This window comes from Bemisia tabaci, chromosome 3 (assembly GCF_918797505.1).
Source record: "Bemisia tabaci chromosome 3, PGI_BMITA_v3".
In the NCBI taxonomy this organism is placed as follows: domain Eukaryota; kingdom Metazoa; phylum Arthropoda; class Insecta; order Hemiptera; family Aleyrodidae; genus Bemisia; species Bemisia tabaci.
In genome coordinates, this window is record NC_092795.1 from 52,664,236 (window position 1) to 52,681,107 (window position 16,872).

The following is a 16,872-nucleotide window of genomic DNA, read 5'->3' on the forward strand; positions in this document are numbered from 1 at the left end:
TTGACCTACTTCAAAAAAATAACACAGAGGCGGAGATTTTCAGACACCTCAAACGAGATAATATGTGACTGCAGACTATTACGCCGTCGATATGTCGCCGCCGCATCATGTTGCCGTTCAATCAGCAGATCTAAGCACGATTCTGAAGTATATATGTATCATGAGAAGTAACACACACCAACTGCATACGAGGAGCTTGAAGGACAAGGCGCATGAATTCAGTTATTTATATTTCAAAAAATACGTGTTTGAAGTTTCAGTATTACACGGAGTCTCATGGCGTTCAAACTAAACAAAGTTCAGACTCACTTCTTGATGCTTAAAAATCGGATGTTAATAGTTTATTATACCGTTAAATTTTTCACATAATTTATTTAAAGATTAGTTTTAGTTGAAATTATTAATATCTCAGCGAGCAATGCTTATTTTAATGTATGTTAATAGTTCAATCATGTATCTATAATAATTTCTGTCCTACAATTTTTGTAGGTTCACATCGGATTGTATTTGTAGTATTCCAACAACCCGGTAGTAGAAGAATCAAATTTTACGAAAGAAAACTCACAAAAATGTAAGATATTTTGTATTTTTTGAAAGTTGAATGATAATCACAAACGTCATTACTCACGAGACTCTAAACTAGTCACGGTTGTTTTTTCTTCCGTAAAATGAATTTTAAGACCCTGAAGGACACGCACAATTGTTGGTCTGAGTACTAATTAATTGTGGTTTAATATTTAGAGTTAGAAATTAGTTGATACCTAGTAGAAAAAATACCAAGCACACCCAATAGTGTCGGATGTAACTGACCATTGACACTATGATTGATTACATCCGCTATTGTGGGAGTAGGAAGTAGGTACATTCCATGGTTTATGTGTCCATGGTTTCATTCATGCTGAACGTAACGTAATCATTACAAATGTGTGTATCAGTGATAATGAAGCATGTATAAGGGAAACTAAGGTATGCATTCATACATCACTGTTGTTGATGACGTAAACTATCATATTTCTTAAAGAAAGACCCACTCATTCACGTAAAACTTCGATTTGTTACAAATACTATGCTTTACAGTTAATTTTTAAGATTTAACTAACAAATCACACTCAAAAAAACACACCCTGACTTATTTATATTATGATATAGCGGGGATAGCGGGTATGATTAGACACGTACGCGACGACATCAGTAAGAAGAGTGTAGTTTATTCTGGTTTACATCCAATAGGTGAGAGACTCGATACATTGTTATGATTTTAGAGATGCGCGAATTCGAAGCGACGCTTCGAATCCCACTCATTGTTGATGTTTCACAATACACCACCTCAATTTTTGAAACGATTATTCGTGTAAACAATTGGTAGGAAAAACTGTCTGTTTTGGAGAGGTGAAATTTTTGTGTCATGAATTTTCTGACTCGTTGCATCATGCCCTTACGAGGCGCGTATCTCTCTACTTCCTTGTTATTGCCCTTACGAGGCGTCTAAAATTTCCTAGGTCTCTCGCACATTTGACTTAAGACTATTTACAAATATCGTTGGTTATGACTTTCTTCTGAAAAGAATAAACAGGTTAGACATGCATCATGAAAGGATTTTGTAACACACGGAAAAGAAATTGTTTTTCTTTTTTCTCTTGAGTCACATTGAAATTCTTTGAATGAGGAAAAAAGAAAAAATTAGCCTTGAGACGCATGACTACTTTTCTTCGGAATCTGTTTTTTGAAAATTGGACGTTATGAAGAAAAGAAAAAAAGTTGTTTAAAATCTGAAACTTTCTTTCACTCACTTTTTTTTGATTATTTGATTATTATGATTATGATTATAAGGTCATTAAGAACAAATTATAGATGCTTTAATGGTTTTAGCAAGTATGAGACCCACCACCTGGATATCATAATGTCAAATAAGTTAATGTAACATCATATCAGTGTGTTTCTTATGGCTAGGCTTGGGCAAGGCTTTTGTAAGCACATCGGCTATCATATCCGTGGTAGAAACATGTTTTAAAATGAATTTTCCTTCTAGTACTTTTTCCCTAATAAAATGGTATTTCACCTCTATATGTTTTGTTTTTGGGTGAAATATCGGATTTTCCGCCAAGGTTTTTGCGGATTGACTGTCTGTGAAAACAGTCGTCTCTAATTTACTATTTAGTATGATTTCACATTTTAGGTTTTGGAAAAGTTCATTGTAAAAATTCTGTAGAAAACATGCCATTTTTGCTGCGGAATTTAGTGCCAAATATTCACTTTCACAACTCGATTGGCAAACGGTAGCCATTTTTTTACTCTCCCATGATATGGGTCCTCCAGCCATAAAAAACACGTATCCACCGTATGATTTTCTATCAATTACGTCGTTTGCATAGTCAGCGTCGGAGTATGCTAGTAGCTTAGGTATCCCTGGCTTGAACTTATAAATGATGCATTTATCTATGGTATATTTTAAATATCGAAGTACTCGTTTTGCTGATTTCCAATGGTTTTGAGTGGGTTTTTTGTTATACTGACTGAGGTAGCTTACTGCGTAAGCAATATCAGGCCGAGTACAAACAACAAGATACATTAATCCCCCAATTAGGTTTTGATATGGAACGTCCTTAGCTACTTGCAACTCTTCGGTTGGTATAACTTTTGATGGACGAACTTCTAATGGTGTGCCTATAGGGTTGCAGTCCTTCATATTGTATTTTTTTAAAAGATCTAAGATATAAGGTTTCTGATTAAGACTTAAAGTGCCTTTTGCGCTATCATGCTTTATCTGTATGCCCAGAAACTGTTGCACAGGGCCTAAGTCAACCAAATCAAATTTGCCTTTCAAATCTCTTTTTAGCTGTTCTAGTTGTTCATTTTTGTTCCAGAGGACTAAAAAATCATCAACAAATAACGCTATGATTAAAATCGAATTGTTTGATATCTTAAAGTAAACACAAGCTTGTAGTACTGATCTCTTAAATCCTAGGGTTAATAATATTTGGTTAATTAAATTGTACCATTCTCTTGACGCTTGACGCAGTCCATAAAGAGATTTCTGTAGCAAACAAACTTTGCTTTCGTTACCTTTACTTACAGTGCCTTGCGGCTGCTCCATGTAAATTCGCTCAGATAATTTTGCGTTTAAAAAAGCACAGGTTGCATCATAATGATGTATATTTAGTTTTAAAGTCACTGCTAACGCCAAGAGGAATCGGATTACACAGTTTCCTACTACTGGTGAAAAGGTTTCATGATAATCAATACCCAATTTTTGAGAGAAACCTTTGGCACATAGTCTACTCTTATATCTCACGGTCTTGCCATTTTCGTTTTTTTTCTTTTTATACACCCATTTACATGTAATGATATTTTGATTTTTTGGTCGTTCTACTAAGATCCAAGTTTTGTTTTTAATTAAGGATTCATACTCTCTTACCATGGCTGCTGTCCACTGTTCTGCCTCACCTGATTTCAGTGCCTGAGAGTAGGTCAATGGTTCGGTGTCATCTTGTCCCTGCGTGAGCATCGAACACTGGTAAAATTCTGGAGCTTGCCTGGGTCGATCTGGATACCTACGGTCTGAGTCATCATCTTCATCTGTGAATTCAATGGTTTCTTCGGCGTGAAGGTCACTATCACCGGGTAGCCAGTTGGGGTCTTGGATCATTGTGTTTTCTGCGTCACTCATACTCGAATCGAAAAGATATGCTAGGTCAGGGTCTAGTTCATCATCCTCTTCTTCTGCCGTCGCTCCGGTGTCTTCTTCTGCATGTTCAGCATTCTGTGTGAGGTTTTCACCTTGAGCTTCAACTTGATATTTCTGAGTGTTGTTTTGGTTGATTTGTGGAACGTTTTCTTCGATGTTGCCAATAATGGCAAAATTATCTTCACGTTTATTTCTTTTATTTTCGAGTTCGTCTTCTTTGAATTTGACGTCCCGAGAGATTGTTATTTTGCGTTTCACTGGATCCCATAAGCGATACCCAACAGGCGCAAGGCCAACTAAGACCTTTTTTTCGCATCTGTCATCAAGTTTCTTAAGATATCCAAGTTCTTTTGCGAAAACTGAACATCCAAAAACTTTCAGGGCATGTAAATCAGGTTTGCGCTTATGCCAGTTCTCGTACGGGGTGAACTCTTTTTCTGCATACTGAGTACGGTTCAACAACGCTGCTGAAAATCTTAAGGCTTCGCCCCAGAGTTCTTTGTTAACTCCAGATGTTATAAGTAAGGCTCTTGTTTTATCAAGTAGACTTCGATTTAGCCTTTCCGCTTTCGAGTTTAATTGGGGTGTGTGACTAGGCGTGTAGTCTAAAATGATGCCTTTGTCTTTACACCAATCTTTTAGTTCGTTTGATGAGTATTCGCCTCCATTGTCACACCTAAACTTATGAACTTTAGTACCCCATTTTGCTTCTGCTTTCGCGATATATTCACGCATCACTGAGAAAACTTCGCTTTTGGCGCTAAGTAGATAAACTTCCACATAGCCGGTGTAGTCGCAACGGAAAGAAACGTAATAAGCCTTCTGGTCGTATGTTTTTGGTGTGACTGGACCTCCTACGTCACTAACTATGATTTCTAGAGGTCTCGTTGCGTTATCTCTGCCTTCACCAAACGGTTTTCGCGTCATTTTTGCTTTATAGCACACGTCACAATCCTTTATCAGTTTTTCGAGTTCTTGCTTATTGAACTGCAGACTGGTGTCATCGTACAATTTTGACAGCTTGAGCATATTTGTTACACCAAGATGCCCTAGTCTCAAATGCCAAATCATTGCATTTTCACTTTTTTGAGCTATAAGGGCTTGACCCTTGTCTTGAATGTTCAGGTTCACTAAAAAGAGTCCATTTTCTTCCTTTTGGCCTTCAAGGATGACACTTCCGTTTTTCATGATTTGCACGCTTTCATTTGTGAAAATAACTTGTCCGCCACTTTCCACGATTGCACTAACTGATATTAGATTTCTTGCGACGTGTGGGGTGTACAATACGTTCTTGAGTACGCATTGATCGGCTTCGATGTCGCCCTTTTTCCGGATTTGCAGCGCGGCACCCTTTTTTGCAACGCTGATTTCTGTGTCTATTTGTTGCACGTTTGTCAAGGCAAGTTCGTTGTAGGTCATGTGTGAACTCGATCCGCTGTCAATGACCCAAGTCATGGAATTTTCATCACCCTTTTTTAGAGCTAAAAATGAGACCTTTTTGTCGTCTTTTTCTTCATTTTTATTATTTGGATCCCATTTTCCGCCCGGACGAAAGTTGCATTCACGGGCCTCGTGAGATTTTTTCTTACAAATTTCACAAAATTTATTCTGTTTTTTAGGGTTTCTGCTTGATGAACTTTCATTCCTGTCGTTGTCTTTCTTGTTTTGATAGCAAAAGCGGGCTTTATGGCCTTTCCGGTTGCAATTTCTGCAGACTGTGTCTTTTGAAGACATAAAGGCCACTGGTTCTTCATTTGTGTTTTTAAGCCATCTTTGCTCTTCACTCACCAAGTTTGCAATGAGGTCACTAAGTTTTTTGCTGCCATTAAGCCTCCATGCAGTGACGAACGGGTTGAATTTTTCTGGTAGTGAGCATATAATTTTGTTCATTAGTAGGTCATCTGTTAAGGTCGGCTCCACGGCTTTCAGACTGGCAAACAGGTTTGAGATTTTGCTTAGAAATGTGGCAACATTTTCTCCACGAGTGATTTTGTAGTTCAGGAAATCTTGCATAAGTATGCACTTACGCTCATCGTTTTTGTTTTCGAACATTTCCTTGTATTTGTCGTACATTTCTTTTGAATTACTGCACTCAAGGAGATGGGCGAGTAGGCTTCTGTCGACGGTCGACATGATGATTCGTTGCGCTTTGCCATCTTTCAGCGCCCAATCACTTCTTTCTTGCCTTCTTTCTGCTGAGGGTCCCGGATCACTGGATGTTCCTTCTACTATTTCGATGGCTCCAACTGCTTTGAACAGCACTTTCACTTGAAATTCCCAAAGCTTAAAGTTTTCGACGTCCTTCAGCTTTTCAACCTGAGAGTATTGTGTATGCTCGTCACTCATCTTGAATTTTTGTGGACGTAGCGCTTTTTGATACACGAGACGGACGAACTTTTTTTTTTTTTTTTTTTTTTTTTTTTTTTTTTTTTTTGACAACAACGATATAGTTTCCTTGTTTGCACCAATAATTTTTTTTTTTTTTGAAACTGTAGCACTTAGTTTCTGGCGGAAGAAAACGCGTTATATTTCGTCAAGTATTTTGTTATTTACCCGTTTCAGATTTTGACAATAACGATATAGTTTCCTTGTTTGCACCAATAATTTTTTGAAACTGTAGCACCTAGTTTCTGGCGGAAGAAAACGCGTTATATTTCGTCAAGTATTTTGTTATTTACCCGTTTCAGATTTTGACAATAACGATACAGTTTCCTTGTTTGCACCAATAATTTTTTTGAAACTGTAGCACCTAGTTTCTGGCGGAAGAAAACGCGTTATATTTCGTCAAGTATTCTGTTATTTACCCGTTTCAGTTTTTTTTCATTTTTCGCACTTATAATTTCGCGACGCGCACTTCTAGTGCTTTAACCTGCTTCGAGAGTCGAGAATGCCTTTTTGTAACGACAACGCACCATAGTCCTAATAAAACGGCGATTAAGTCAATTTGGTTCTCTTTTTCTTCCGAACTATCCGTAAACCAGCCCATTTTTTTTTTTTTTTTTTAAAGTTGCACACTACACACACTAAAGCACTGGGCCATAACCTATTATGATATAGCGGGGATAGCGGGTATGATTAGACACGTACGCGACGACATCAGTAAGAAGAGTGTAGTTTATTCTGGTTTACATCCAATAGGTGAGAGACTCGATACATTGTTATGATTTTAGAGATGCGCGAATTCGAAGCGACGCTTCGAATCCCACTCATTGTTGATGTTTCACAATAATTTACTGGGTGAATTTGCTCTTTTTTGTCGAGATCCGACGTAATTACTTCTATCTATAAGGATAGGAGGGACAAAAGAGGTCATTTGCTTCTAATTATGCCTTTATATTATCAAACAAGAAACAGATCGTAAGATTTTACCCGTGACTGCAAAATAAGCGGAGAAGTTTTTTAAAAAGTCACTTTCCTCGTTATTCCTCCTGTTTTATGTAACCATTTCCATTTTCATTTTCAGGGAGCCAATAAATAGGGCAAGAGGGAACTCGTCGACACTGAAGTTTGCCGAAAAATATAGCTTAAGAGAGCCGGTGGCAGCCAACTTCCTCACAGTTGAGACGGATGTGCCTCAGTCAACGACGGACTACTACGCTCATACGACGATTGAAGTGCCCCCAGACTGGGAGGGCATCAGCATGAACCCGCAAATGGTAGGCCTCACCATCCCCTCAATCCCAAGTGACGAGGAGTTCGAGAAGGAACTGAAGCTGAGCAGGAGTGAAAGACGAAGAGGGAAGAAGTCGAAGAAGAAGGTGGAGGAAGAAAAATCAGGACCTTACGCTGATTACTATGAAGATGACGATGACGATGATGATGATGAGGGAGATGAAGATCAAGTTAAGAATGAGGACGATGAGAGTGACAAAGAAAAAGACAATAAAAAAAGTGAACATGAAAATAAGACGAAGGATAAAAAGGAGAAGGAAAATAAAGATGAAAAGGAAAATGAAAATAAAGATAAAAAGAAAAAAGAAAATGAAGCTGAAAAGAAAAAAGAAAATAAAGTTGAAAAGGAAAATGAAGATGAAAAGAAAAAGAAGAATGAAGATAAAAGGAAGAAAGAAAATGAAGATAAAGAGGAAAAGAAAAATAAAGATAAAAAGAAACGGGAAAAGAAAAAGAAAAATGAAAATAAAGATGAAATTTAAAAAATTTTCTTTTGATGGATTTTATTCTAGTCCCGCATCATCAACGTCTTGCCGTGAAAAGTACCTTTACGTCTGTTCATTATGGCGTTTTACAAAAATGAGACCGTTTTCTTTTTTCAATATATGATGGGAATCCCCAAAAAGTTTCTGGTCCAAAAGGTCGCTCATATTTTCAGCGTGCCATACGTATTCATCGGTAAGTACGCTTTTGACTTCGTCTTATGTAGAACTAGCACTGAACCCACGCCACGCGTGGGACCAATGGTAGCAAATGCATCCAATGTACCTAACTACAGAAAAGCACATACTGTACTCGCGTCCATTCATTTTTACGCGCAATTAACATCCTGCCTAGCTCTCAATTTCAAATGGAAGCAGATAAAGTTTTTCTAAAACATTTATTAATCCCAAGCCATGAATGCCTCGGCTTCTTCCATTGTACAGTGAAAAAAAAGAATCTTAAATTTGCCGCCAAGAAGTATTTTTTTCTTAAATCAAGAATTTTGCTGCTTAACAGAAATTACTTTTTTGCTTAACCCAAGAAATATTTTGCTTGTATCGAGAAAAATCCAGCTTAAATCAAGATAAAACAGATTCTTGGCCGCAAATTCAAGAACTACTATGCTCGAGTCAAGCACCTTCTTTTTCAGTGTATATTTTCTCATGAGATCGATACTCTCTCCTTTATCTTTAGGACCCCACTTTTTTGATGGATCTTCGTGTTTTCAAAAGACTGACTCTCTTCTTTAGATCGTAAACAGTAAGTTATGCATTTACTGCATCATAACCCCCTCCCCTACCCTCAATCTGCAGGATTTGTAATCGATAACTTCCATTGAATGTTCACACGCACATTCAATGGATTGCATCCTATTCGTTCGCATTCTCTCACCGCGTTCAATATGCTCCCCCTGCCCTGAGATAAAAAAACTCCGCCTGATTTCTTGATGTCACCCCCATTCTAACACCTTGTTTTCTCCTATGCGTATTTTTTTTAGATTAATGCTTGCCCTCGTGTCCACGGGTATCTTTGTAAATGATTTTTCTTGATTTCATCCTATCTTTTTCTCTCATTTAATGGTTCTGCCCTTATTTCAACGATAACTTGCAACAAATCACAATATGTCACAAGTTATTGCTATGTATGAGTGCATGTCCTTCAAGAGGCAAAGTTTATTACGCATTATAGAGTTTTAAGAGATCGTTTTATTTTTTTGTTTGGCGTGAAAAACGTATTTGCACGACAATGTAGTACATTGTCGTGCAAATCGTCGTTTAGTACATTGAATGTACTAAACATGACCGTCATATCGTCGGAAGGAGTTTGCAAAACCTCAAATGTGATATGCTAAAAATTTGGAACAGTACAAAAAATTGTCTAATTGAACTTGACAATTAATATTTAAAGCATTCAAAGACGATAGATAAATTTTCAGATTTTCCAAGAACTTTAGCCTCTCTGCCCTGAGTAAAATCTGGTTGTTTCTATTTGTCTTCCTTTTGTTCTGACATCTGAGACACATAGACATTACATAATTATCATTATTTCAATTATGTAAAAGTTTGGATATTAGTGAATTTATGTGTACAAGAAGAAATTAAATAAATCCATTAACTTTTTTTCCAAATTAATTTTATTTTTGTAAATAAATAGGTAAATTAGTAAATTGTTAGATAATACGCACAAAATATCTATCGTAGGGTTTTCGACTTTTATGTTTTTGTGCTGTTATAAAGATTAATTCTTGCTCCACGTAGAATGTATTGCGTCTTTTTTTGTTATTAAAATAAATACCGCACCTCGATTGACCTGATATGAGGATTTTTATTCTATATCTTGAACGAGTTTCTTTACCTTTCAAAATGTAGTTTCCCTCACTTAAAAGTGGGATTTTAAGAAAGAACAGGCCAAATATAGAGTTTGGATCTAAATTCTGCTCGGCCCTGGTCATGGTAAAAAATCTTCCAAACTTGTTGTAAGAGGCTAAGAAATGTAGATCAAGGGCTTGCTATTTTGCCGTTACTGCAGTACTTGTATCATTTATGGAAGAAACCAAGGTCGATAGGCCCAAGCGATAATACGGCCGGATCAGTGCTCGCACATAAAAACACGGTAAAGAAGCGGAGCCACCCTGGCGCCGTGCGCTTGTATGAGTGCGTAAATAAGCGCGGAATCCATGCGCGGCAAACAGAATTTGCCTAATACAGCCTAATACAGGGCGGAGCCGCGTGCTGCCAGCGCGACACGCGCACTGGCGCGGGCGCCTACAAACCTAACAGGGATACTTCACGCATTGCGCAATGCGTGAGGTATCCTTGTTAGGTTTGTAGGCGCTAATGCGCATGTCGCGCTGGTCGATCCTGCCCGCTGCGCCGCAACCTGCCACGGCGCCTCGATCAACTATTTCACAACAGAAGTGTTACACAGTATAATACGAAATTGAAGGCGCTCTAACATATTGAGGATGAAAGGCATCCTTTAAGTTCACGGAGCTCCCCTTGCAAAATTAATTAAGACACCTCGGCACAAAAAGAGAGTGTTAGTAAGAAACTCAGTAAGTCTTAGCATGCGTACATCATATTGTTTAGCATAATTATTGAATTTTATTAGAGAAAAAAGTAACTCGATTTAGGCAGAAATATCCGTGAGTATGCCGTCAGGAAGATTTCATTTTGAATCAAGAATAGAATAGCAAAATGAAAGCGAATTTGTGCCTGATGTAAGTGACTTTTCTTTTGTTTTTAAAGAAAAACATGTATGTATATTTTTAACGTAAGAAATATTTGTAGTTTTACGTATTCGTATTTTTAAATTTAATGTCAGGAAGGAAGGAAGGATGGCAAATTGGAATGTTAAGAGCATTAAAACCCGCTAGAAATCACGGTGTGAAGTCTCCCTGGGAATTTAAATTTTTTTTTTTTTTTTTTTTTTTTTTTTTTTTTTTTTTTGCCAAGAAAAACTCTCAAAAATTCAACTAAGGGACCCGCAATGCTCTTTTCAATGGTATTCCGGCGAATGAATTGCGACAATTCCTAAAAATTGAATTACCGTCAATTTAACCGCAACAAGTGGCGGTTTTGGAATCGAACATTGGAAAGCAAGACGAGAATCAAGAACTATGAAAGTCATAATGGGCCTGTTGCAAACTTTTGCTAGAGCAGAATGAAGAGTTGTTTCCTATAGATAATGCCTCAAAAATCACGATGAGCGCATCGGCAAAGTCTGAAATGCACTCATAAATTCACAATCTGCGTAAGAAAATTGCGTTATTTTGAGCTTCCCGCTTCAAAAACGATACCACTGCACAGGTGAACATTTTGTTAGAGGAGTCGCTCCATCGTCGGCAATATTCATCATGGCCGACGCTTGCGCAGTTCCTCGCGTAATTCGAGGAGAGTTCAAGGTCAATTAAGGCGGGCGAGGAAAATATGAACGTAAACACGCCGATTGTTATGTGGTTTAATCCTGTTCAGGTGTTATCTCGTCCCATCACACGTGTTTTGGCGGACTGGCGTCGGCCATGATGAGTATTGCCGCCAATGGAACGACTCCTCTAACAAAATGTTCACCTGTACCGTAGTATCGTTTTCGAAGCGGGAAGCTCAAAAAACCGCAAATTTCTTACGCAGATTGTGAAGTTATGAGTGAATTTCAGACTTTGCCAATGCGCTCATCGTGATTTTTGAGGCATTATCTGTAAGAAACAACTCTTAGTTTTGCTCTAGCAAAAGTTTGCAACAGGCCCATTATATTGGGCGTAGGTGTAACGTTTCAGATCGCGGCGGGTCAATATGAAGGCTGTTAAATGTGATTTTAAGGGGTATTTTACTGTAAAAACAATTAATACTCTGTAGTTTTGTTCATAAATAAAAAATAAAAAAAGGGGGTATTTAATCATGCTCATGTTAGTTCTCTTTTCTAATAATTTTCAACTATTTTTTCATATTATTTTGTTCATTATAGCAGCAGGTACACGTGTGTTGAGAATGTAAGAAGCATTTGAAGGATAAGATGAACAACAAACAAATAAATTATATTTATTCAATACGAGTAATGTAGTTGTAGTTGATCAATCGGTTTGAACAGCTATTAAGGTCTAAACGCTGTCAAATGTATGTAGAACAGCTCGATTTGATGTAATATGCTGCTGCATTCTGCGAGTCGTGGTATTGCGCAGGATAGGGCGTCCGCGTTTTAGTGCGGTCTTCCTTTTTTATTGATGACTTCGATGTCGAATTCTGCTTCATGTTTGGTCAATTCTAAAAATATTTGTCGTACCGGTGGTTTGAAATTATACCACGTGGCTGTTTTCTCCAAAAATATCACGCAGTCCTATCAAAACTGATAGGAGCCACGGGGAGTTACGAATCAATGAAAACTTTTCATTTTTATCAGATAGGAAGCATACCTAGTGATATAATTATTATCATCTTACTCAATTAATTTTAATCGGCTAAGTCTATCAGTTAATCAAATCGGATATTTATTTATCAAGTCTAGACAGTTCATGGACTGAAAATGAAATCCTTTTTTGGGGGAAAAAAACCCATGCGCATATTTTATCAATTACGACACGAGATGATTTTGTTGTTGAAAGGCATAATTGTTCAAAAAGAGCCAATTGTTGACATACACTGATTGTCAGCCGTTGGAGTGACTACTTTGCAAGTTGGGTGCAAAAAGCTTTTAATTGTGAAATAAATAATTTGATATGGATTTGAACTTACCATTGTTTGTAAAAATAAAATGAAAATCTGTTTACTTCCTTCCTGAGGTGGCTTAGAATAGTTCATTATTCAGTAAAAATATGTGTTTATTCATACGTGAAACACAAAACTATTAGATATGAATCAGTTTTGTAAATGAAGTTTCCTTACGTGTGTATTATAAAGTAAATTAAAGGGATATTTTAGAAATATATATGCGTTAGATTTCTACCGCTCATATGTTGCGATAAATCCACTCTGCATGGTTTTACTGGTTCTTCTACTCCGATTTAAAGGTTAGTCCTGACTTTTTTTTACTTAGGTCGCAAAATTTTCAAAGTTGTATTATCCGTTTCGAACAAGTCAGTTCGAAACTGATGTACTTTTTTTGGGATACATGGGACATCTCTGATAACCACGAGTATTGGCCTCTTTTGCAAAAACTCGCATATTTTCATGATCTAGCGCCTACAAGAATGAATGAATACTTCACGCATTGCGCGCTCACTATACGGTGAGCGCTTTAATCGCTGAAAATTTGTAATTTCTCAGTGTCGATCCGACTGTAGGCACACACATTTTCCGACTGGAGCACACAGAAAACCTACAATTCAAGGATCGAAGGATCTTAAAATTAAAGAACTTGCACCCCTCAATGATACCTTAGTCTATTACGGTTGAGTCATCGATATCAGAGCGCGTCCGTCTTTTTCTGATCGACTATCGTAAATAACGAAAACCTGTCGAGGACGAGGATATCGGTCAGGTCCTTGAATTCTCGTTATAGAGTGATTACAGCATGTATGCTATTGGATACACATTATGCACAAAAAATGACATGATGGTTCCGGTCATGAGACTGAAAAAGGGTTCATTCAACATTGTATGTGAACCTTCGAATTAATGTTGGACGCTGACTCGAAAAATCCATACTGTACTCATATAAATTCTCGATTCTATAAATTTTCACCATGATATGAAATATTTTTTACAGTATAAAAAGACTTATAAAATTAAAAGAAGACTCCAATTGATTGGTACATTGGTGGGCGTTCCCAGTTCTAAAAGCATGAGGCTGGATCGCAGCTTCAATAATATAATGAGTTATTTTTCACGAACGCTACGGGTCACCAATAGAGTCTTTTGTCAACCTAAAATTCTTCATTTCATACTTTGTCCAATTTTCAATCATACTTTGTCGGGAACTGAGATTGTATGATTATTTCAATGATATGGCGATACGCCTTTATCAAGTGCGTCTGATTATTCCAAGATAAGAGGATGAAGTTGATGGAAGTTAGTATTTTCTTTACCACGTATAGAGACAATTTTATTGTAGCTATGTGGAAATGTCTTGTTTATTTATTAACCATCGACACTTTATTTACTTAGAGATAAGTACCTGATGTAGGCTATATTAATTCAGTTTCCATCGCCAGTATAAAAATAAGTAGTGCGGGAAGGAGAACGAAATTAATAAAAAAAATATACCATCGTCTGCAATTTGTGCTAAATAATTAGTCATCAATTCGTCGCCTACCGCGCATAGGGGCGTAACCGCAGATTTTGACATTTTGAGTTTTTGGTCGATTCTTATGTAATAGAGGGTGCTCTTTCGATCTAGCTTACTTTGAAAGCTCAAACCCGAATAGTTTTTGAGTTATTAAGCAAAAACATATAGGCGTAACTACATTTTGCTCTCCTCGTGAGCGCGCATAGAGGCGTATCAGCGCGAAACGGGGATAGCTCAGCTGTTACGCCTGTATGCGCGGCGCTACCTGGGTCCATTCTACTCATCCGCCCGCACTCAATGGTCAGTTCTTCGAGGGACAGCCTCTATCCTTCGGGAAAATCCCGATCGGCTTTCACTCTCTTTTCCATACGCATCAACAGAATGCCTTTCCGTGTTTTACAATGCCAACATTGGTACCAAATTGGCAAAATGATCTGCTTATATGCACTGTGTTTAAAGCTCCAGCGACTTTAAATAAATTTGGCAATCTCCTTGCCGGTGCCAGCGATTGAAGTCTGGCATTCATCGGCATGTATGAAAACGACCAGAATTCGTGAAAATCGTACCAGCTGCATTTACTGCATGATTTCGGGCGTCAAAACTGGCTTGATGCTTACCGAAGACCTCTTTTTTCTTTGAAAGGTTTCAACATCTCATGGCCTAATAATCAGACAAAAGTATTGAACAAAAACTTGCAAATGAATGGAAAACGTGGGAATGCTGTAAAACTTGGAGAGGTCACGTCAGATTATACCTTCAATTTCCAAGTCTACTTCAGTCTCTCTCAAAATTTACCTAGCGTGTTGGCTGACCGGTAGGTGAGGTGCATTTCGGGTGGCAAGTTCTATGATCTTCGGTCGCGATTTGGTTTAGAAAAAAACATGCTTGTGCTTTGTGCTTGTCGAGTAGGATTTTAAACTGCAAATAATGTGCATTCGTAACAGTTTGATTTTATACCATCGAGACATAAATCAGAATTCAAAATGGGTTCGCGTGTGCGTATGGTTTATGCGCAACAAGCATTATCACTATGAGATAATCACAGCAACGGAAAGCAGCGAACGCAGTTTTAGTGAATACGAATTAGATATTGATGTTTCTGATTCAGATGAAGTCTCTCAATCAAAACTCAAGAAAATAAAACGATCCTCATTGTGACAATTTCTCATTTTCTGACACCGAGCCATTATCGATGTTTAAACCCCAAAATTGTGTCCCCACGGGGAACCAGTGCGTCCAATGCCGGAGAGATATGTGCGCACCATGTCTTAGGTGCAGAGTTTTTTTTTGCCACGATCATTGCAAAGAGAACATTAAACGTTTCGAAGTTAGACTTAATCAAAAGTTAAATCGTTCAGCCTCAACAAAACCTAATTTAAAATGAGACCTTTAACCAATGAAAAACATGCCAATCTATCAGCACTCTGCTCAGGAGATCATCCCGTATAATTTGCGAACAATAGAATATTAATTTTTATAACAATTTACAGTTCAAATTACAGAATATCTGCAATTAGAGAGAAAAGAAACGAAGAAAAAGAAGAAATTATGGAAAACGAAGTGTAATAGATTTTACGATTATTATCCCGGCCATTTTTTTTCAATACATATTAATAACTTTATTTTAAACGTTAAAGATATAAAGAGTATTTTAAATTTCTTCTTCTTCATCTTCGTTCCTTTTTTCCACAGAAAGTAGAGTTAAACGAGTTATAGTCACAATCTTTGCAACTGTTACTGGAGGAAAAATTGTAAGTTGAAAAAATTGTTTCCTTAATTGCAAATTCCTTTTAGTACTCTTCATATGGAACAAATACCTTTACAGGCAGCAAATAAACAAAGAAATAATTCAAAACAATTAACGCCATTAAACGATAACATAATGATATGCTACATGGTCGATGGCGATACCTAGAAGAGGAAGACTCCTGCCTGACTGTTAGAAATCAGGGGCGTATCGCGCCTGTTAACCACTCCGTGTGCCGCGCATAGGGGCGTAAGTACACGCATATTTTTAAAACCGGGTTTTCACCTTGTTTTAATACTCATTTCGGTATTTTGCTTACATATCCTGAAAGTAGATCGTCTTCTGGTTCTATGTCTGAAAAAATCACTTCGAAATTTTAATTAGGGACCTAATTACGAAGCGCGGAAACATTGCAAAATCTTCTTTCCGCTCTCCTGAAAAATCGTAAAAATGTAGTTACGCCCCTATGCGCGGTAGCCGACGAATTCAACCCCATTCTTTAAAATTGATTCGGCAAAGTGGACATGAATGGCATTTATGTAGTCATTTTACTTTATTTATTTCATGATTTTCATACCTATCGTAGAAAGATTGTGTCATTTTTAAATACGACAAGTTTTCTCTTTTCATTGTGCCAACACGATTGAGAATTATCTTCATTCTGACAAGGGCCCTTCATTAATGTATTATTATCAACCTTAGGGTCCAGATCTTAATATAGGTATAGAATATTCTGATATAGTTAGTCCAATTCATTGAAAAAGTAGTTCAATTCGCTTCAAATTGTGATTAACTTGCTCTGCGGTTTCAGGGACGGTGACAAAGGCCGGTTAAATTTCTTGCCAAGAGATATCCTCGAAAGTAACACAAGTTTCCAATCATAAAAACATGCCCTGCTCTTCAGTTTCCAGCTGGACGCACTGGTGCCAATCACGCAGTATTATTATTGTAAAATGTAGATTTAGAGCACTGTTATTTCTATGTATGGAATTAGTATGATGATTACCTAATAAAAAGAGTATATAGTAGGCTCCGATTTCCGTAAGCCACTGTAGGAATACAGAAG

At 37.4% G+C, this 16,872-nt stretch overlaps 2 protein-coding genes across 3 annotated transcripts in view; both read left to right on the forward strand.

Annotated features, from left to right (window-relative positions):
• LOC109041567 (uncharacterized) overlaps positions 1-9,672 on the forward strand; it is a 71,222-nt gene extending 61,550 nt beyond the window's left edge. The window contains exons 4-5 of the mRNA XM_072298654.1: positions 490-571; positions 7,149-9,672. Of these exons, the coding sequence (XP_072154755.1) occupies positions 490-571; positions 7,149-7,839 (773 nt within the window). The 3' untranslated portion in view covers positions 7,840-9,672. The remainder of the gene's footprint in view (positions 1-489; positions 572-7,148) is intronic.
• LOC109039774 (protein D1) overlaps positions 1-16,864 on the forward strand; it is a 67,417-nt gene extending 50,553 nt beyond the window's left edge. For both annotated transcript variants that reach the window (XR_011899608.1, XR_011899611.1), the window contains one exon: positions 16,618-16,864. The gene's annotated coding sequence lies outside the window, so the exon portion shown is untranslated. The remainder of the gene's footprint in view (positions 1-16,617) is intronic.
• Positions 16,865-16,872: the final 8 nt, after the last annotated feature.